The 22859-nt window shown below is 49.2% G+C and overlaps 1 protein-coding gene across 1 annotated transcript in view; it reads right to left on the bottom strand.

Annotated features, from left to right (window-relative positions):
• The window catches only part of Pus10 (Pseudouridine synthase 10), a 122480-nt gene that overhangs the window by 42046 nt on the left and 57575 nt on the right, over positions 1–22859 (bottom strand). The window contains exons 7-8 of the mRNA XM_070085655.1: positions 17166–17355; positions 16574–16605 (exon numbers count right to left, since the gene is read on the bottom strand). Of these exons, the coding sequence (XP_069941756.1) occupies positions 16574–16605; positions 17166–17355 (222 nt within the window). The remainder of the gene's footprint in view (positions 1–16573; positions 16606–17165; positions 17356–22859) is intronic.

Here is a 22859-nt window from a genome sequence, read left to right as displayed (position 1 = left end):
GAGTGGTAGGGGATGGCGGGAGGTGGTGTCGGGGAGTGGTAGGGGATGGCGGGAGGTGGGAGGTGGTGTCGGGGAGTGGTAGGGGATGGCGGGAGGTGGTGTCGGGGAGTGGTAGGGGATGGCGGGAGGTGGTGTCGGGGAGTGGTAGGGGATGGTGGGAGGTGGTGTCGGGGAGTGGTAGGGGATGGTGGGAGGTGGTGTCGGGGAGTGGTAGGGGATGGCGGGAGGTGGTGTCGGGGAGTGGTAGGGGATGGCGGGAGGTGGTGTCGGGGAGTGGTAGGGGATGGCGGGAGGTGGTGTCGGGGAGTGGTAGGGGATGGCGGGAGGTAGAGGTGGTGTCGGGGAGTGGTAAGGGATGGCGGGAGGTGGTGTCGGGGAGTGGTAGGGGATGGTGGGAGGTGGTGTCAGGGAGTGGTAGTGGATGGCTGGAGGTGGTAGGGGATGGCGGGAGGTGGTGTCGGGGAGTGGTAGGGGATGGTGGGAGGTGGTGTCGGGGAGTGGTAGGGGATGGCGGGAGGTGGTGTCGGGGAGTGGTAGGGGATGGCGGGAGGTGGTGTCGGGGAGTGGTAGGGGATGGCGGGAGGTGGTGTCGGGGAGTGGTAGGGGATGGCGGGAGGTGGTGTCGGGGAGTGGTAGGGGATGGCGGGTGGTGTCGGGGAGTGGTAGGGGATGGCGGGAGGTGGTGTCGGGGAGTGGTAGGGGATGGTGGGAGGTGGTGTCGGGGAGTGGTAGGGGATGGCGGGAGGTGGTGTCGGGAAGTGGCATCGGGGAGTGGTAGGGGATGGCGGGAGGTGGTGTCGGGGAGTGGTAGGGGATGGTGGGAGGTGGTGTCGGGGAGTGGTAGGGGATGGCGGGAGGTGGTGTCGGGGAGTGGTAGGGGATGGCGGGAGGTGGTGTCGGGGAGTGGTAGGGGGCGGGAGGTGGTGTCGGGGAGTGGTGGTGGCGGGAGGTGGTGTCGGGGAGTGGTAGGGGATGGTGTCGGGGGATGGTGGTGGTGTCGGGGAGTGGTAGGGGAGTGGTGTCGGGGAGTGGGTGGTGTCGGGGAGTGGTAGGGGAAGGTGGTGTCGGGGAGTGGTAGGGGATGGCGGGAGGTGGTGTCGGGGAGTGGTAGGGGATGGTGGGAGGTGGTGTCGGGGAGTGGTAGGGGATGGCGGCAGCTGGTGTCGGGGAGTGGTAGGGGATGGCGGGAGATGGTGTCGGGGAGTGGTAGGGGATGGCGGGAGGTGGTGTCGGGGAGTGGTAGGGGATGGCGGGAGGTGGTGTCGGGGAGTGGTAGGGGATGGCGGGAGGTGGTGTCGGGGAGTGGTAGGGGATGGCGGGAGGTGGTGTCGGGGAGTGGTAGGGGATGGGGGGTGGTGTCGGGGAGTGGCAGGGCATGGTGGGGTCGGGGAGTGGTAGGGGATGGCGGGAGGTGGTGTCGGGGAGTGGTAGGGGATGGCGGGAGGTGGTGTCGGGGAGTGGTAGGGGATGGCGGGAGGTGGTGTCGGGGAGTGGTAGGGGATGGCGGGAGGTGGTGTCGGGGAGTGGTAGGGGATGGCGGGAGGTGGTGTCGGGGAGTGGTAGGGGATGGCGGGAGGTGGTGTCGGGGAGTGGTAGGGGATGGCGGGAGGTGGTGTCGGGGAGTGGTAGGGGATGGCGGGAGGTGGTGTCGGGGAGTGGTAGGGGATGGCGGGAGGTGGTGTGGGGGAGTGGTAGGGGATGGCGGGAGGTGGTGTCGGGAAGTGGTAGGGGATGGCGGGAGGTGGTGTCGGGGAGTGGTAGGGGATGGCGGAAGGTGGTGTCGGAGATTGGTAGGGGATGGCGGGAGGTGGTGATGGGGAGTGGTAAGGGATGGTGGGAGGTGGTGTCGGGGAGTGGTAGGGGATGGTGGGAAGTGGTGTCGGGGAGTGGTAGGGGATGGCGGGAGGTGGTGTCGGGGAGTGGTAGGGGATGGTGGGAGGTGGTGTCGGGGAGTGGTAGGGGATGGCGGGAGGTGGTGTCGGGGAGTGGTAAAGGATGGTGTCGGGGAGTGGTAGGGGATGGCGGGAGGTGGTGTCGGGGAGTGGTAGGGGATGGCAGGAGGTGGTGTCGGGGAGTGGTAGGGGATGGTGGGAGGTGGTGTCGGGGAGTGGTAGGGGATGGCGGGAGGTGGTGTCGGGGAGTGTGGTGTCGGGGAGTGGAGGGGGATGGCGGGAGGTGGTGTCGGGGAGTGGTAGGGGATGGTGGGAGGTGGTGTCGGGGAGTGGTAGGGGATGGCGGGAGGTGGTGTCGGGGAGTGGTACGGGATAGTGGGAGGTGGTGTCGGCTAGTGGTAGGGGATGGCGGGAGGTGGTGTCGGGGAGTGGTAGGGGATGGCGAGAGGTGGTGTCGGGGAGTGGTAGGGGATGGCGGGAGGTGGTGTCGGGGAGTGGTAGGGGATGGCGGGGGGTGGTGTGGGGGAGTGGTAGGGGATGGCGGGAGGTGGTGTCGGGGAGTGGTAGGGGATGGGGCGGGAGGTGGTGTCGGGGAGTGGTAGGGGATGGCGGGAGGTGGTGTCGGGGAGTGGTAGGGGATGGCGGGAGGTGGTGTCGGGGAGTGGTAGGGGATGGCGGGAGGTGGTGTCGGGGAGTGGTAGGGGATGGCGGGAGGTGGTGTCGGGGAGTGGTAGGGGATGGCGGGAGGTGGTGTCGGGGAGTGGTAGGGGGCGGGAGGTGGTGTCGGGGAGTGGTGGCGGGAGGGGATGGTAGGGGATGGCGGGAGGTGGTGTCGGGGAGTGGTAGGGGATGGTGGGAGTGGTGGGGATGGGGGAGTGGTAGCGGATGGTGGTGTCGGGGAGTGGCAGGGGATGGTGGTGTCGGGGAGTGGTAGGGGATGGCGGGAGGTGGTGTCGGGGAGTGGTAGGGGATGGCGGGAGGTGGTGTCGGGGAGTGGTAGGGGATGGCGGGAGGTGGTGTCGGGGAGTGGTAGGGGATGGCGGGAGGTGGTGTCGGGGAGTGGTAGGGGATGGTGGGAGGTGGTAGTGGTAGGGGATGGCGGGAGGTGGTGTCGGGGAGTAGGGTAGGGGATGGCGGGAGGTGGTGTCGGGGAGTGGTAGGGGATGGCGGGAGGTGGTGTCGGGGAGTGGTAGGGGATGGCGGGAGGTGGTGTCGGGGAGTGGTAGGGGATGGCGGGAGGTGGTGTCGGGGAGTGGTAGGGGATGGCGGGAGGTGGTGTCGGGGAGTGGTAGATGATGGCGGGAGGTGGTGTCGCAGAGTGGTAGGGGATGGTGGTGTCGGGGAGTGGTAGGGGATGGCGGGAGGTGGTGTCGGGGAGTGGTAGGGGATGGCGGGAGGTGGTGTCGGGGAGTGGTAGGGGATGGCGGGAGGTGGTGTCGGGGAGTGGTAGGGGATGGCGGGAGGTGGTGTGGTAGGGGATGGGGGGAGTGGTGGGGATGGGGGAGTGGTGTCGGGGAGTGGGGGAGGTGGTGTCGGGGAGTGGTAGCGGATGGTGGTGTCGGGGAGTGGTAGGGGATGGCGGGAGGTGGTGTCGGGGAGTGGTAGGGGATGGCGGGAGGTGGTGTCGGGGAGTGGTAGGGGATGGCGGGAGGTGGTGTCGGGGAGTGGTAGGGGATGGCGGGAGGTGGTGTCGGGGAGTGGTAGGGGATGGCGGGAGGTGGTGTCGGGGAGTGGTAGGGGATGGTAGGGAGGGTGGTGTGGGGGAGGTGGTGGTGTCGGGGAGTGGTAGGGGGAGGTGGTGTCGGGGAGGGGGGATGGTGGTGGTGTCGGGGAGTGGTAGGGGATGGTGTCGGGAGGTGGTGTACGGGGAGTGGTGGTGTATGGGGGGAGGTGGTGTCGGGGAGTGGTAGGGGATGGCGGGAGGTGGTGTCGGGGAGTGGTAGGGGATGGCGGGAGGTGGTGTCGGGGAGTGGTAGGGGATGGCGGGAGGTGGTGTCGGGGAGTGGTAGGGGATGGCGGGAGGTGGTGTCGGGGAGTGGTAGGGGATGGCGGGAGGTGGTGTCGGGGAGTGGTAGGGGATGGCGGGAGGTGGGGTCGGGGAGTGGTAGGGGATGGCGGGAGGTGGTGTCGGGGAGTGGTAGGGGATGGCGGGAGGTGGTGTCGGGGAGTGGTAGGGGATGGTGTCAGGGAGTGGTAGGGGGTGTCGGGGAGTGGTAGGGGATGGCGGGAGGTGGTGTCGGGGAGTGGTAGGGGATGGCGGGAGGTGGTGTCGGGGAGTGGTAGGGGATGGCGGGAGGTGGTGTCGGGGAGTGGTAGGGATTGGTGGGAAGTGGTGTCGGGGAGTGGTAGGGGATGGCAGGAGGTGGTGTCGGGGAGTGGTAGGGGATGGCGGGAGGTGGTGTCGGGGAGTGGTAGGGGATGGCAGGAGGTGGTGTCGGGGAGTGGTAGGGGATGGCGAGTGGTAGGGGATGGCGGGAGGTGGTGTCGGATAAGGGTAGGGGATGGCGGGAGGTGGTGTCGGGGAGTGGTAGGGGATGGTAAGAGGTGGTAGGGGATGGCGGGAGGTGGTGTCGGGGAGTGGTAGGGGATGGCGGGAGGTGGTGTCGGGGAGTGGTAGGGGATGGCGGGAGGTGGTGTCGGGGAGTGGTAGGGGATGGCGGGAGGTGGTGTCGGGGAGTGGTAGGGGATGGCGGGAGGTGGTGTCGGGGAGTGGTAGGGGATGGCGGGAGGTGGTGTCGGGGAGTGGTAGGGGATGGCGGGAGGTGGTGTCGGGGAGTGGTAGGGGATGGTGGGAGGTGGTGTCGGGGAGTGGTAGGGGATGGCGGGAGGTGGTGTCGGGGAGTGGTAGGGGATGGCGGGAGGTGGTGTCGGGGAGTGGTAGGGGATGGCGGGAGGTGGTGTCGGTGAGTGGTGTTGTCAGGGAGTGGTAGGGGATGGCGGAGGTGGTGTCGGGGAGTGGTAGGGGATGGCGGGAGGTGGTGTCGGGGAGTGGTAAAGGATGGTGTCGGGGAGTGGTAGGGGATGGTGGGGTGTGGTGTCGGGGATGGCGGGAGGTGGTGTCGGGGAGTGGTAGGGGATGGCGGGAGGTGGTGTCGGGGAGTGGTAGGGGATGGCGGGAGGTGGTGTCGGGGAGTGGTAGGGGATGGCGGGAGGTGGTAGGGGATGGCGAGAGGTGGTGTCGGGGAGTGGTAGGGGATGGCGGGAGGTGGTGTCGGGGAGTGGTAGGGGATGGCGGGAGGTGGTGTCGGGGAGTGGTAGGGGATGGCGGGAGATGGTGTCGGGGAGTGGTAGGGGATGGCGGGAGGTGGCATCGGGGAGTGGTAGGGGATGGTGGTGGTGTCGGGGAGTGGTAGGGGATGGCGGGAGGTGGTGTCGGGGAGTGGTAGGGGATGGCGGGAGGTGGTGTCGGGGAGTGGTAGGGGATGGTGGGAGGTGGTGTCGGGGAGTGGTAGGGGATGGCGGGAGGTGGTGTCGGGGAGTGGTAGGGGATGGCGGGAGGTGGTGTCGGGGAGTGGTAGGGGATGGCGGGAGGTGGTGTCGGGGAGTGGTAGGGGATGGCGGGAGGTGGTGTCGGGGAGTGGTAGGGGATGGTGGGAGGTGGTGTCGGGGAGTGGTAGGGGATGGCGGGAGGTGGTGTCGGGGTGTTGTAGTGGTGTCGGGGAGTGGTGGGGGGGTAGGTGGTGTCGGGGAGTGGTCGGGGAGGGGATGGTGGTGTCGGGGTGGTGTCGGGGAGTGGTTGGGGATGGCGGGAGGTGGTGTCGGGGAGTGGTAGGGGATGGCGGGAGGTGGTGTCGGGGAGTGGTAGGGGATGGCGGGAGGTGGTGTCGGGGAGTGGTAGGGGATGGCGGGAGGTGGTGTCGGGGAGTGGTAGGGGATGGCGGGAGGTGGTGTCGGGGAGTGGTAGGGGATGGCGGGAGGTGGTGTCGGGGAGTGGTAGGGGATGGCGGGAGGTGGTGTCGGGGAGTGGTAGGGGATGGTGGGAGGTGGTGTCGGGGAGTGGTAGGGGAAGGCGGGAGGTGGTGTCGGGGAGTGGTTGGGGATGGCGGGAGGTGGTGTCGGGGAGTGGTAGGGGATGGCGGGAGGGGGTGTCGGGGAGTGGTAGGGATGGGGTGTCGGGGAGTGGTAGGGGATGGCGGGAGGTGGTGTCGGGGAGTGGTAGGGGATGGCGGGAGGTGGTGTCGGGGAGTGGTAGGGGATGGCGGGAGGTGGTAGGGGATGGCGAGAGGTGGTGTCGGGGAGTGGTAGGGGATGGCGGGAGGTGGTGTCGGGGAGTGGTAGGGGATGGCGGGAGGTGGTGTCGGGGAGTGGTAGGGGATGGCGGGAGGTGGTGTCGGGGAGTGGTAGGGGATGGCGGGAGGTGGTGTAGGGGATGTGGTAGGGGGCGGGAGGTGGTGTCGGGGAGGTGGTGTCGGGGAGTGGTAGGGGATGGTGGGAGGTGGTGTCGGGGAGTGGTAGGGAATGGTGGTGTCGGGGAGTGGTAGGGGATGGCGGGAGGTGGTGTCGGGGAGTGGTAGGGGATGGCGGGAGGTGGTGTCGGGGAGTGGTAGGGGATGGCGGGAGGTGGTAGGAGATGGCGGTGGTGTCGGGGAGTGGTAGGGGATGGCGGGAGGTGGTGTCGGGGAGTGGTAGGGGATGGCGGGAGGTGGTGTCGGGGAGTGGTAGGGGATGGTGTGAGGTGGTGTCGGGGAGTGGTAGGGGATGGCGGGAGGTGGTGTCGGGGAGTGGTAGGGGATGTCGGGGAGAGTGGGGGGATGGTGGGGGTGGTGTCGGGGAGTGGTAGGGGATGGTGGGTGGTGGTGTCGGGGAGTGGTAGGGGATGGCGGGAGGTGGTGTCGGGGAGTGGTAGGGGATGGCGGGAGGTGGTGTCGGGGAGTGGTAGGGGATGGTGGGAGGTGGTGTCGGGGAGTGGTAGGGGATGGCGGGAGGTGGTGTCGGGGAGTGGTAGGGGATGGCGGGAGGTGGTGTCGGGGAGTGGTAGGGGATGGCGGGAGGTGGTGTGGGGGAGTGGTAGGGGATGGCGGGAGGTGGTGTCGGGGAGTGGTAGGGGATGGTGGGAGGTGGTGTCGGGGAGTGGTAGGGGATGGCGGGAGGTGGTGTCGGGGAGTGGTAGGGGATGGTGGGAGGTGGTGTAGGGGAGTGGCAGGGGATGGCGGGAGGTGGTGTTGGGGAGTGGTAGGGGATGGTGGGAGGTGGTGTCGGGGAGGTAGGGTGGTGGGAGGGGTGTCGGGGAGTGGTAGGGATGGTGGTGTCGGGGAGTGGTAGGGGATGGCGGGAGGTGGTGTCGGGGAGTGGTGTGGCGGGGTGGTGTCGGGGAATGGTAGGGGATGGCGGGAGGTGGGGAGTGTCGGGGGTGGTGTCGGGGAGTGGTAGGGGATGGCGGGAGGTGGTGTCGGGGAGTGGTAGGGGATGGCGGGAGGTGTCGGGGAGTGGTAGGGGATGGCGGGAGGTGGTGTCGGGGAGTGGTAGGGGATGGCGGGAGGTGGTGGCGGGGAGTGGTAGGGGATGGCGGGAGGTGGTGTCGGGGAGTGGTAGGGGATGGCGGGAGGTGGTGTCGGGGAGTGGTAGGGGATGGCGGGTGGTGGTGTCGGGGAGTGGTAGGGGATGGCGGGAGGTGGTGTAGGGGAGTGGTAGGGGATGGTGGGAGGTGGTGTCGGGGAGTGGTAGGGGATGGCGGGAGGTGGTGTCGGGGAGTGGTAGGGGATGGCGGGAGGTGGTGTCGGGGAGTGGTAGGGGATGGCAGGAGGTGGTGTCGGGGAGTGGTAGGGGATGGCGGGAGGTGGTGTCGGGGAGTGGTAGGGGATGGCGGGAGGTGGTGTCGGGGAGTGGTAGGGGATGGTGGGAGGTGGTGTCGGGGAGTGGTAGGGAATGGCGGGAGGTGGTGTCGGGGAGTGGAAGGGGATGTCGGGAGGTGGTGCCGGCGAGTGGTAGGGGATGGCAGGAGGTGGTGTCGTGGAGTGGTAGGGGATGGCGGGAGGTGGTGTCAGGGAGTGGTAGGAGATGGCGAGAGGTGGTGTCGGGGAGTGGTAGGGGATGGCAGAAAACTGAATCTTTCACATACAGACCTAATCATCATTGCAATTTATTTACACTATTACATGTACACAAATTATATTCTGGTATTCATATACACTATCAAAGAAATCCCCAACATGGGCTTTTGTAGAACTTTAAACATTAGATTTACTTCTTTGAGGACACTTATGAAGGGACCTTTTCTTCTTTGTTTTTAAATATTTTATGATGGCAAAAGCTCAAGATGTCAGTCACTTGAGTTACTTTGAATGGGATGCCAGTTGCTTGTACATTTGTATCTACTACTGGCAGCTTTCATAGTGGTAAGCGATATTATAAATTTTATTCTATAATGTGAATGTCTTAGGATGTAAGTCTCACTGCTATCTCTTTTGTACCACCTGCTGTCTTCAATGTTTGTTTTTCTGTTATTTTGAATTGAGTTCTCTTTGTGCATAAAAATGAGTTTTTCTTATTCACAGTTTTATAGCAAACTGTTCTTTCCACATGGAAGTTTGCACATCTTAGGTCTTAGCACTGTCTCAATAATAATTTTGGATATCCCAGGCTGAATTACCAGCATTCATTACTGAAATGATAGTGTCTCATATTTAACGTATTCATAATTTAGTGTGCTGTGGGCAACTACCTTTATTCCCTCTTACACAAATAACCCGCACATAAAAGAGAGAAGCTTACGACGACGTTTCGGTCCGACTTGGACCATTGACTTTGCCAATGGTCCAAGTCGGACCGAAACGTCGTCGTAAGCTTCTCTCTTTTATGTGCGGGTTATTTGTGTATCGTTCCAGTCACGGTATTGTGCCTTTTTGTTATTTATTCCCTCTTACTGTTCCTGAGTTTTCATATCTGCATATTCCTCTGGCATAGAGCTGGCCCCCCAAATTTGAGTTAAGTCATGTTCCTAAAGGTCCTGTGAATCTAGAATCTGTTAATAATACAAGATTATGTCAGCATAATAAGGAATTTTACTAGGTAGTAGGCTGGTAGACAGCAACCACCCAGGGAGGTACTACCGTCCTGCCAAGTGAGTGTAAAACGAAAGCCTGTAATTGTTTTACATGATGGTAGGATTGCTGGTGTCCTTTTTTCTGTCTCATGAGCATGCAAAATTTCAGGTACGTCTTGCTACTTCTACTTACACTTAGGTCACACTACACATACATGTACAAGCATATATATACATGCACCCCTCTGGGTTTTCTGCTATTTTCTTTCTAGTTCTTGTTCTTGTTTATTTCCTCTTATCTCCATGAGGAAGTGGAACAGAATTCTTCCTCCGTAAGCCATGCATGTTGTAAGAGGCGACTAAAATGCCGGGAGCAAGGGGCTAGTAACCCCTTCTCCTGTATATATTACTAAATGTAAAAGGAGAAATTTTCGTTTTTTCTTTTGGGCCACCCCAACTCGGTGTAATTCGGCCAGTGTGTTGAAAGAAAGAATAAGGAATTTTACACATCTGGGGTCATTTTGTGTTTCAGAGACCTAAGTATTGCTCTATTTTTATTAATACACTGATGTTTATAAGAAATAGCAGACTCAAAAAAAAAAAAGTATGGGTAAGTCACTGAGCATATCTGAATAAGATTCTCTAGTGCCCAATTTTGAGGGCCATGTGCCAAGATCCCCAAAAATGGGCACCACAAAAGAAAAAAAAAAAGGCAAATAATTTTTTTTCACACGTTGCTCATTAGTAAAAAAGCTAGATAATTAAATTACACAAATTAGGATTCCAGCAAATTTAGGGTCTAAATATATTAACATATTGTATCATATGCTTTCTGTGGTGGTTTTAGCTTTATTTGCAGCAAGTCTAATCAACTGTTCTCTTTCTCCAAGTTTCCTGATTATGTTTTTCCTAGCTACACTTTTCTTGTGGTGGTGTCTCTTTCCTTTTTATCTTCTATATGAAAGCTGCCCATGGCTGTGCAGAGACCTTCCTTCCTTATAGTCCCTCAATAATGAACAACCAACCATTAATCACAGGGTGACCCCTCCAGTGGATGGAGTGAGTAATCTATACAGGAGCCTACATCAGTGACAGCTATCAGTCTGACTCCCCACCAGCAGTGACAATGACAGAAGCCCCCCAAGTGCACCCACTGACACTGCTGTCATTAAAGCAACACAAGTCCACCCACTGCAACAAGGAGGAAAGAAGGCAAGATGTTTGCATGAGGATAAAGCACAAACGAGGGTGACAGCTCAGACATGGATAATTTTAAGAACATAAGAACGAAGGAACACTGCAGCAGGCCTACTAGCCCATGCGAGGCAGGTCCAAGTCTCCTACCGGCTTAAGCCAATGCACCCAACCTAGTCAGGTCAGGTCACATTGACTTAAGGGAGGAACACGGCAACCGACCTGGTAGCACAAGCTATCAGGTCCAACTCACACCCACCCACATCCACCTATTTTTAAAGCTACACAACGTTCTGGCCTCTATAACTGTACTCGGGAGTTTGTTCCGCTCATCCACAACTCTATTACCAAACCAGTCCATACTTTCCTATATCCTTCCTGAATCTGAATTTTTCCAACTTAAAACCATTGCTGTAAGTCCTGTCTAGGCTAGATATTTTCAGCACACTATTTACATCCCCTTTATTTATTCCTGTCTTCCATTTATACACCTCAGTCATATCCCCCCTAATTCTACGTCTTTCTAGAGAGTGCAGATTCAGGGCCCTTAGTCTATCCTCATAGGGAAGGTTTCTGATACATGGGATCAACTTTGTCATCCTCCTTTGTACATTTTCCAGAGCATTTATATCCATTCTGTAATACGGTGACCAAAACTGTGCAGCATACTCTAAATGAGGCCTAACCAAGGATGTATAGAGTTGAAGAACAACCTGAGGACTCCTATTATTTATGCTTCTTGATATGAAGCCAAGGATTCTATTAGCTTTATTGCGAACACTTATGCACTGTTGTCTTGGTTTCAGATTACTGCTAACCAGAACTCCTAAATCTTTTACGCAATCCGTAATACAGTGGACCCCCGGTTAACGATATTTTTTCACTCCAGAAGTATGTTCAGGTGCCAGTACTGACCGAATTTGTTCCCATAAGGAATATTGTGAAGTAGATTATTCCATTTCAGACCCCCAAACATACACGTACAAAATGCACTTACATAAATACACTTACATAATTGGTTGCATTCGGAGGTGATCGTTATGCGGGAGTCCACTGTACTAAGATCTACATTATTTAATTTATATGTGGCATGGTTATTGTCCTGTCCAACATTTAGAACTTTGCATTTGTCTATATTAAACTGCATCTGCCACTTCTCCGACCACTGTATCAGTCTATTCAAATCTTCCTGGGGTGCTCTAATGTCCTCGTCAGAATGAATTCGACGGCCTATTTTGGTGTCATTGGCAAACTTGCTGATGTCGCTCTTTATGCCCTCATCTATGTCGTTTATGTAGATTGTGAACAGCAGGGGGCCCAACACTGACTCCTGTGGAACACCGCTCGTGATGCTTCCCCACTCTGATTTCTCCCCATTTATGCAAACTCTCTGCTGCCTATTTGTCAACCATGCCTCAATCCAGGAAAAAATTTCTCCTCCTATTCCATGTGCCTTAATTTTCCTCAATAGTCTCTGATGTGGGACCCTGTCAAAAGCCTTACTGAAGTCCATATACACAATATCATATTCATTACCATGCCCTACCTCCTCAAATACCTTAATGAAAAAAGTTAATAAATTCGTAAGGCAGGAACGCCCCTTTGTAAAACCATGCTGAGATTCGTTGATTAATTTATGCTTTTCAAGGTGGCTACGAACTGCCTCGGCAATTATTGATTCCATAAATTTTCCCACTATGGAGGTTAGGCTTATTGGTCTATAGTTCGAAGCTAAGGACCTGTCACCTGCTTTGAAAATAGGTATCACATTTGCCATTTTCCACTTATCTGGCACCATGTCAGTTTGTAGTGATATGTTGAAAAGATTAGCCAAAGGTTTGCTAAGCTCCTCTTTACATTCCTTTAGAACCCTTGCATACAGTTCATCAGGGCCTGGGGATTTGTTAGGTTTTAATTTATCTATTTGCCTAAGGACCATGTCACTTGTGACCCTAATCATGCACAGTTTATTATCATCCTGTTCTACATAATTTATCATTTCTGGAATATCGCTGGTATCCTCCTGTGTAAAAACTGAGAGGAAGTATGTGTTAAAAATTCTACACATTTCCTTATCACTGTCAGTGAGCTGACCCGAGGAGCTTTTGAGTGGGCCTATCTTGTCCCTGATCTTACTTCTGTATACCTGAAAGAATCCTTTTGGGTTAGTCTTCGATTCTCTTGCAACTTTAACCTCATAATCTCTTTTTGCTTTTCTAATTCCCTTTTTTATTTCTCTCTTTAACTGAATATATCGATTTCTTAATTGCCCCTCTCCTCTTTTGACTTGCCTATATATGCCTCTCTTTTGACCAATTAGATATTTTAATCTATTGTTCATCCATTTAGGATCATTTTTGTTTGATCTGATTTCCCTATTTGGAACATAATTTGACTGAGTAGCTAGAACTATGCCCTGGAAAGCGTCATATTGGCAACCATCACCACCTACCTGACCCTTAGTCCGGTCATTCCAGTTCAGCCCACCTAAGTAATTTTTCAGTCCTATGAAATCAGCCAAGCGGAAGTCAGGGACGGAGACTTGATTGCCATTATTAGGGGAATTCCATGATATATTAAAACTGAGTGATTTGTGATTACTTTCCCCAAGCTCATCATTAACCTCAAGATTATTAATTAGTGTTTCCCTACTGGCAAGAACCAAGTCAAGGAGGTTATTTCCCCTAGTTGGCTCTGTCACAAACTGTTTTAAAAAACAATCCTGGATCGTATCAAGAAAGTCACCTGACTTTAAATTTCCTGTCAAATTGCTCCAGTCAATCTGTCTATAGTTGAAATCTCCCATTAGCACAACATTTTCGTATGTAGATGCCTTACGAATTTCGTCCCATAGAAGTTTACTGCACTCCCTATCAAGATTTGGGGCCCTGTAAATCACACCCAAAATTAGTTTTTCTCGGCCCTCGAGAAGCTGTAACCAAACAGATTCAGTGACCAACGCTTCTAATTTTATATCTTGTCTAACACAACAATTTAAATTGTCTCTGACATACATCACTACTCCACCACCCTTCCTGTTGACCCTGTCAGTGTGGAATAATTTATAGCCTTGTATGTGACATTCAGAGGGCATCTCTCTATCTTTCAGATTGAGCCAGGTCTCTGTTATAGCAATAATATCTGTTTCCTGCACTTGCAATTAATCTTAGCTCATCTATCTTATTTCTTACACTCCTGCTATTAGTATAGTAAACCTTAAGGGAGCTAGTCCCTTGCTGCCCTCTGCTGTCCCCCTTTGTTTGCTGACCTGATCTATTGTTTTTATTTATAACTTCATGCTGAATGTCTTTTATACATTTACTGTTTCCAACCCTAGTGTTGCAACCTGCTTGTTTCCCACACACACCCATACCTCTATCTTCTATCAGTTTAAAATCATAGGCATTTCACCAATGGCCTTCTCAACTGAGTTTGCACGTACTACCACCCCAGCCCCAGAGAGATGTACCCCATCCCTTTCATACATATCATGATTGCCATAAAAGCTGTTCCAGTTGTCAATGAATGGGATTGCAAGTTCCTTGCAGTATCTGTCTAGCCAGCAATTTACACCAATTGCCCTAGACAACCATTCATTTCCTACTCCCCTTCTAGGGAAGATGCTACATATGATTGGGATCCCTCCCTTAGACTTAATGAAATCTATAGCTGACCTGTACTTACCTAGCAGCTCTTCTCTCCTACCCTTCCCAATATCATTTCCACCAGCACTGAGACAGATAATGGGCTTGTTCCCATTACCTGACATGATATTATCCAGCCTGTTAACTATGTCCCCAACACCAGCTCCAGGGAAGCACACTCTATCTCTCATCTTCTTATTCCTATTACAAAAAGCACGGTCAATATATCTTACCTGAGAGTCACCAACCACAAGAATGCGCTTACCTCTGTTAGCAGGGGCAGTAGTATCCTTACCTTCACTGGCCACTGAAGTACATTCATCCTGAAGAACAGAGAAGTGATTTCCTACCTTCAGATCTTCACTCTTAACTTTCCTTATTCTGATTCTCCTCCCATTACTGGTTACCACTCGCCACTTGTAGCAGGTGCTGGACTGCACCTCACTGCTGGTAGCCGTTGCTACCTCCCCACCTAGAGCCTTCTCACAGCGAGAGACAGGCTGCACCTCACTGCTAGAAGCCTCATTCCCCACAACTCCAGCCACCTCACACTCTCTCCCAGACCCATTGAGGTGGACCTTGAGCCTCCTAATCTCCTGGAGAAGCAAGACCTCCTCCTTCAACTCTCCAACCTCAATTTTTAAAACACTGCAGAAGCAAGCCATGCTTTGTAACCGTCCACGCTAATCCCCAAAGCAGCTCAGGGTCTGTGACCTCACGTGACGACTGACCACTGACCAATGTAATACAATGTAAATAACATCTGAGTGACTAGTGAGGCTTTTAGTGCTCATGCCACAGTACAGTAATTGTCAGAGGAAGGTGGTACCACCTGTTTATGAAACAGGCATTCCAGGCATTAAAACAGAAAGGTCTGTTTTATAGAAATGCATTAGAGTATTTGAAGACCATACAGTACTAATGTACCACTCTGAAATGCCAAAGCCTATGGAACTCTGTAGACTCAATCTCACTGTAAATTGGCACTGAACCAGCTGGTCCAGTAGTTAGCACACTGACCTACGAGTTTTAAGACTCATCTGCCATGGGTTCGAGCCCCACCCATTCTGTTTGGTATTACAGACTCAAGAGTCACAGTCTAAGTTTGTCCTTGCTTTTATGGATATCAGACAGTGTTTCTTAACACTATATTCCTTACATGCCCATGCCAGTGCAATGCCAGACTCAACCTTTCTGCTTAACACTGAGAACCACACATTTCCTCTTGGCATCACCACTTGCTTCAGAAACCATTATTAATTGCACTTTACTTAATATTTTAATAAAATCACAAAAAAAAAATGCTCAAAATAGAGGGAAAATTAAAGATTGAGTGATGAGTTTATGAACAAGTATAAACTGGCAGGGGTGGCCCACAGCTTAGGAAACAATGAAAACTGATAGGTACTGGACATGGCTACTCTGGCCCATACTGGACAAATGTCAGAATCATCAGGCTTGATCCGATGCTTCAGAAGGCAACCGAACATTACTGCTACCAACAAAATACAAAATTACAGAATTTTGTTCATTTTGTCCAATACTACTTCTGTTTGTTAAAAAAAAAAAAAAGTTAGTTTAATTAGTTTGCTGGAAGAGATTCTGGCAGAGGTTTAGAGTGGTGGAAGATACACAGCAGGCCGGCGTATGTTCAGCAGCCCGATACACATACAACAACATTGGAGAGTTACTTTTGTGTAATTTTTCTATCGCTTACTCGCTTAACTTACTTGCTACACTGTTAATTCTACACTTTATCGCTGGCTGGCACTATAGCCTTTATCAGTACCTGATGCTTTAGTATCATACATATAGTAGAATCACTGAATCACTGCAGAAGGCACATTCACCCATCTCTCTTCCTCCTCCACTTTGGTACTTTGCTACGAGTATTTTCTTGAATTTTATTGTGCTTCTTTCCTTCTTTATCACAGGGCTGGCACTAGAAACTTTCTTTGGGCCCATGGTGGCTTATTTAGCAGTTCCAAGCACTAAAAAATGGATTAATACAAAACATATCGCATGTACGCATGGAACTGTCCTCAGTGGCTTGTAAACAGTGACACACTGACTGGTACATGGGGTTACTGGCCGGGCCCGCTCAGGGCTCAGTGTGGACACGTTCGGGATGAAAGCTCCTAACCGAGTTTTTCAGTGTTATCCGAGCCAATTTTTTACGCCAAAGCGAGGCGTTATCTGATTTTGGCGCTATCCGATGCAGGCATTAACTGAGGGTCCACTGTACGTATTTAGGAATACACTGATATTATTGATACAATTATTACAATATATGCATAACAGTAAATCTGTTTTTTTTGTGTAAATAAAAATTCAAAATGGAAAGCAAGCGTAATATAAGTGGGGCCTGGAGACGTGACTAAAGAACAGAGGAATTTTTTTTTTTTAGTGCCAGGAATGTCTACATTGCTTATTTCGGGCCCTATTTGTGTGAAATTGGCCAAATTACCAAGATCTGATCACTTTATTGGGTAGCTGAAATAGGTAAATGGGATGTGTTTTGTACTCAATCGATAGAAGCAAGAATACTAGTGAAATAGCTTTGGTCGACTCGAACAATGGAATGGGCCTAAAATAGGGCTCAAAGTGGGTGAAATCACCGATGCATAAATATCACCTAGGTTGCTAACTTTGCGAGAGCGTAACTCTAAGTTTTCTATCAATTTCATACTTTTTGTTTCATTACTTTTAGAAAAAGATTATCATTTCATAAGATAAAATAATATTTTTTTTTAAAATGCTGGCCCTGAGGGCAAGTTTCAGATCAGGGGTTTTGACCCTGAAATGGTTAAGCCAGGATGGTCCAGTGGACAGCACACTGGCCTGCAAGTTTTAGGACTCACTTATCATATCATGGGTGTAAGCTCCACCCATTCTGTAATTTGTTTGTAATTGTGTTATTATAATTTTGAGAGTCAAATGGTGAGTAACTTAAATTCCCTATATCAGGGGAGATTCACTGGCATCAAGGAACCTCCCTTGAAGGGTAAAATCTCATGAGTTGAGTCTTGATGACTAACATCAACAGGATTTCACAGAAATATACTATCAACACACTGAAGGTTCAGAAGAAAATTTAATAAACTACTAGAGAAAAGTTTATACATAAGCTCATTCCATAAGGAAGCTCAACCACATGTTGGCATGTGTACCTAAACTAATGCAGGGGATGATTTTTGGTATTACCCATAAGCCTTTTACATTTTGCTCCACTCTATGTAGATAATACGAGAAGTCAATTTTTTTTAATATGCTGGTCTTCTCCCACCAAGGTAGGGTGACCTTTTCTCCGAAAAAAGTCAAACACATTCACCATTAATCATTCAAATAAAATAAAAGAAAAAGAAAACAGAGAAAACTTGTATGACATTATATCATATACAATATGAATAAATTCTGTGAACCTAGTAAAAATTTTAATAAGACATTTCTTACTTGTCAATAATTTGTAGGTCTCTCAGACGAATCAATCTTGTGGAATCATTGATTAAATTTTGCAGCTTACTTATGTCTTCTCTTGAGAATTTCGTATGACATGGATTAATAAATTCAATCACAAATGGTCGGCCATTCCCAAGACACCGAACATCAACATCTTCTCGTCCTGATGAGGAAAATTTTATGTCTGGACAAGAAATGGGAACAAGATAAGATCATATATGAGTATTAATGGCTAGCTGGTTTCAATACTGTAAAATATGACAGCAAATGATCTACAATATTTCTATTGAAAAAGACATGCCAATAAGACCACATGTTGACAGCAACATTTTGTGAAAATCAAAGTCCACAATAATGTGAAATTAGGATTTTCAATCTAGAGTACTTAAGATTGAGTAAAGCTTTTTGGACATTATATGAATCTCAAATGGAACATTATTTAACTCTCTGACTGTTTCGGTGGTATATATACATCTTATGAGTCACTGTTTTTGACGTATATATACTCATAAAGTCTAGCGGCTTCAAATCAAGCAGGAGAAAGTTGGCAGGCCCACATGTGAGAGAATGGGTCTGTTTACTTGGAAATTACCTGGAGAGAGTTCCGGGGGTCAACGCCCCGACGGCCTGGTCTGTGACCAGGCCTCATGGTGGATCAGTGCCTGATCAACCAGGCTGTTACTGCTGGCTGCACGCAATCCAACGTACGAGCCACAGCCCGACTGGTCAGGTACCGACTTTAGGTGCTTGTCCAGTGCCTGCCTGAAGACAGCCAGGGGTCTATTGGTAATCCCCTTTATGTATGCTGAGAGGCAGTTGAACAGTCTTGGGCCCCTGACACTTATTGTGTTGTCTCTTAACATGCTAATGACACCCCTGCTTTTCATTGGGGGGAAATTGCATCATCTGTGTGGTCAGTGTGCACCATATAAAAAAATCCTGGAGCACGCAGTGCATAATGAGAGAAAAAAAAACTCCGACTGTTTTTTTTTAATTATAATGCCGACTTTGTGGTCTATTTTCGTATAGTATTTATGGTTGTATTCTCGTTTTCTTGGTCTCATTTGATAGAATGGAAAATATATAGAAATAGAGGTGAGTTTGATTGGTTTTACTATGAAAAGAACCTTGAAATGGAGCTCAAAGTACGGGAAATGTTTGATTTTTGCCGATGTTCAAAAGTAAACAAATGATGTCATTTTCCAATAAATGTCCAAGTAGCCATTCTAATATGCAGTCATGAATGGGTTGATGTTATTTATACAATTATTACAATATTACAGTAGTCTGCATAACAGTAAATCTTCTATTTTTTGTTTGAATAAAAGTTCAAAATAGAAAGCAAGAGTAATATCAGAGGGGCCTGGAGACATGACTGATGCACAAAGAAAATGTTATTTTAGAGCTAGGAATGTCTACATTGTTTATTCTGGACCCTATTTTGAAATTGTCATATTTTTTAATTTTCGTGAAATTGGCCCAATTGCAAATTTCTGACCACGTTACTGGGTAGTTGAAATCAGTAAATGGGCAGTTTCTTGTACTCAATCGATAGAAAAAATGGAGTTCTAAAGAAATAGCTATGAGTTTGATCGACTGGAACAATGGAATTAGCTGAAAATAGGGCTCAAAGTGGGCGAAATTTGCCGATTCGTAAATATCACCGAGGTCGCTAACTTTGCGAGAGCGTAATTCCGTCAGTTTTCCATCAAAGTTCATTCTTTTGGTGTCATTACAATTGGGAAAAGATTCTCTGTCATTTCATAAGAATTTTTTTTTTTTTTTGAAAATTTTGCGACACATGGAGACACCTCAGGATTTGAGGTTGCAAAAGTCAAGGGGTTAATCAGTCTATTGAGTTATCCCTCCCTTAGAAAATTTACTGCATATTTTTTTTTTACAGAACTTCAATATTCACAGAAATTATGTTCTTAGATGCAATATCAATACCAAATCTAAATAATTTTGTGACCTCCATGTCACTAAATCATTTTACCCAAAAACAGAAAATAAAGGAGTAAACAAAAAGTTCAAAAATAAAACATCCTGACAGATAAGCTTAAAGAATATAGTGACTATGAACCAGTTCAGAAAGAAATCACCATAAAGATGCACTTACATTAGAATGTATGTACAATATTCTAGATGTTAGTACTGATACTCTGAAGAAAGCTTAACATAAAGTATGACTTCTTAGCAAGTTTACAGATACTCTCTATACAGTACAGTATATGATTTTGATATGTTTGAGATATGCATTAATGGAATTTTCCAAACAACTATGTGAAGTGATTAGTGATACAGTTGAGTAAGGCATTCAAAAATGGGCTGAATATGACAATTACCGTATTTTACGGCATCAAAGACACTATTTTTTTTCCCTAAAATAAGCCTCAAAAATTTACCCAGCATCTTGGAGGCCAAAGATTACATAAGAATGTAAGAAAGGAGCATTGCAGCAGACCTACTGGCCCATGCTAGGCAGGTCCAAGTCACACCCACACTGCTCAAAGGCCTCAACCCAATAATGAATCATGTAAACTAATTTGTATAAAATAATAAATAAATAACAAAAATAACCTTAAAAATTCATTGGTACTTAGCAGCAGTTGGCTAAGGTAAACCAGGCAATGGAGTCGGGTGAACTATGGTAGTATCAGTAGACTAATTCACCTGTTTACCATCAAACCACCCAGTAATAATATTTTTATTTGCCTCAAATAATCCTGATATTAAGGGAACATTCCTTCTTCTTTCAACACACCGGCTGTATACCACCGAGGTGGGGTGGCCCAAAAGGAAAAAACGGAAGTTTCGCCTTTTAAATTTAGTAATATACGTATACAGAAGAAGGGGTTACTAGCCCCTTGCTCCCGGCATTTTAGTCGCCTCTTACGACACACATGGCTTATGGAGGAAGAATTCTGTTCCACTTCCCCATGGAGATAAGAGGAAATAGACAAGAACAAGAACTAGAAAGAAAATAGAAGAAAACCCAGAGGGGTATGTAAATATATGATTGTACATGTATGTGCAGTATGACCTAAGTGTAAGTAGAAGTAGCAAGACGTACCTGAAATCTTGCATGTTTATGAAACAGAAAAAAGGACACCAGCAATCCTACCATCATGTAATACAATTACAGGCTTTCATTTTACACTCACTTGGCAGGACGGTAGTACCTCCCTGGGTGGTTGCTGTCTACCAACCTACTACCTAGTAAGGGAACATTATCAGATATAAAAAGCAAGAGTAAATTTTTGTTTTCAACAGAGGATGAATTCTAAGAGTAAAATTATGGTATGTTAAAAGGGGGTTCAAATAATGATACATACCAGTATAGGGTAATAATACACAAAAGCAGCCATTTGCACACTGTTTGTTTTGGTCATATTGCAGTACAAATGTACTCTTATTAAATAGTAAAATCAATAAACCTGAAAATGTAAGCACAAAATATTTTTAAAACACATGAAAAAACCCATCACAAATTAATATGCAGTCCTAGCCTTAGAGACATCCACTTGCACAAAATATTAAGATTCATCCTGGGGCTGGGACCAAGAGAACATGTAGGCCAGGATGAATTACAGCAGTTGGATATGCTGAATGTTGAAGACAGAGTAAAACAACTGAAGCTAAATCTTGTTTATAAAATTGCTCACAAAAAGTGTCCAGAATATCTTGCTGTCAATTTTGTCTAGGTTGGGAACCAAAGCAATCATAGTACTAGGGGGAGAGAGCACAACTTTGAAGTACCCACAGTCATTGGCCAGGCTTCAAACACTTTTTATTGTACAGCAATAAAGGAATGGAATAGACTAAATGCACATGTCAAAGCCAGTCATAGCATGAACCAGTTCAAGAAGAGTGCCAAAAGGTGTCTGATGAATGTAGCTACAGAAAGGGAGGGGAATGATTTTCTATTTTTTAGCTAACATACGTGTAAATTTTACCTTATTCCTAGTAATGACCCTCGTATTGTAGATAGTCTTAATGACCCTCGTGTAGTAGATAGTCTTTTTAGTATGATAATAAGATGTTATCTTCATTATAGAATAATAAAATATTATAACCTTTATATTATAATAATAAGGTAAAAGGACCCCAATGGAAATAAGTCACTCTGTCTTGACTTTTTTGGGTTATCCTAGGTTCTCTACACATATGCTGCTATGTATGATAATTCTACGTAACTCTATTTGTGTATACCTGAATAAACTTACTTACTTACTCCAGGTAAAGTAAGAGAAAGAGAACATGGCTAGTCAGGTCCAGTTCACTTACTGTGATTCATAGTGTCCTGTAAATGTTCAACTGCAGATAAACTGAGTGACACTGAAAGACACAAAAATACTGCCAAGCACAAAAAAACTGAAGAACTATTCAGTACACAAAGACAAACAATGGAAATCAAGGACCCCCATGGAAGTCAAGGGCCCCAATGGAAACAAGTCACTTGTCTGACTTTTTTGGATTCTCCTAGGTAATTTACACATGTTACTATGTATGATAATTTGTGTACCTGTACCTTATTAAATAAACTTACTGTAGGGGAAGGAAGGTGGGGTAGGGGTCGTCCTCAAAAAGGTTGGAGGGAGGGGGTAAAGGAGGTGTTGTGGGCGAGGGGTTTAGACTTCCAGCAAGCGTGCGTGAGCGTGTTAGATAGGAGTGAATGGAGACAAATGGTATTTGGGACCTGACGATCTGTTGGAGTGTGAGCAGGGTAATATTTAGTGAAGGGATTCAGGGAAACCGGTTATTTTTATATAGCTGGACTTGAGTCCTGGAAATGGGAAGTACAATGCCTGCACATTAAAGGAGGGGTTTGGAATATTGGCAGTTTGGAGGGATATGTTGTGTATCTTTATACGTATATGCTTCTAAACTGTTGTGATTATGTGCGAGGTGAAAATGTTGAATGATGATGAAAGTATTTTCTTTTTGGGTCACTGCCTCGGTGGGAGACAGCCAACTTGTTAAAAAAAAAAAATTAATGAATATACTGTATATGCATTTTATCTTTAGGTAGGAGGTTGGTAGACAGCAACCACCCAAGGAGCTACTACCGTCCTGCCAAGTGAGCGTAAAGCAGAAGCCTGTACTTGTTTTACATGATGGTAGGATTGCTGGTGTCTTTTCTCTGTCTCATAAACATGCAAGATTTCAGGTACATCTTGCTACTTCTACTTACACTTAGGTCACACTACACATACATGTACAAGTATATATATACATGTATATACACACCCCTCTGGGTTTTCTTCTATTTTCTTACTATTTCTTGTTCTTGCTTATTTCCTGTTATCTCCATGGGAAAGTGGAAAAGAATTCTTCCTCCGTAAGCCATCCGTGTTTTAAGAGGCTACTAAAATGCCGGGAGTGGGGGGCTGGTAACCCCTTTTCCTGTATACATTACTAAATTTAAAAAGAGAAACTCGTTTTTCTTTTTGGGCCACCCTGCCTCAGTGGGATACGGCCGGTTTGTTGAAAGAAAATGTATTTTATCACTCTGGGGAGCTTAAATTAAATGTAGTATGTTACATGTGGGTGGGGTGGGCTGACCTGGCTGGCTACCATACCTCCCAGACCTGACTTCCTACAATTTAAACTCACATCTCAACCTACATTAAGACTACAAATATTTTAAGGTAAGTAATGGGTGTACTGTTTGTGTATTTTACTTTT

The sequence above is a fragment of the Cherax quadricarinatus genome, chromosome 16, assembly GCF_038502225.1.
Source record: "Cherax quadricarinatus isolate ZL_2023a chromosome 16, ASM3850222v1, whole genome shotgun sequence".
Taxonomy (NCBI): domain Eukaryota; kingdom Metazoa; phylum Arthropoda; class Malacostraca; order Decapoda; family Parastacidae; genus Cherax; species Cherax quadricarinatus.
The sequence above is the reverse complement of the archived record's forward strand: the minus strand, read 5'-3'. Positions and strand labels throughout refer to the sequence as shown.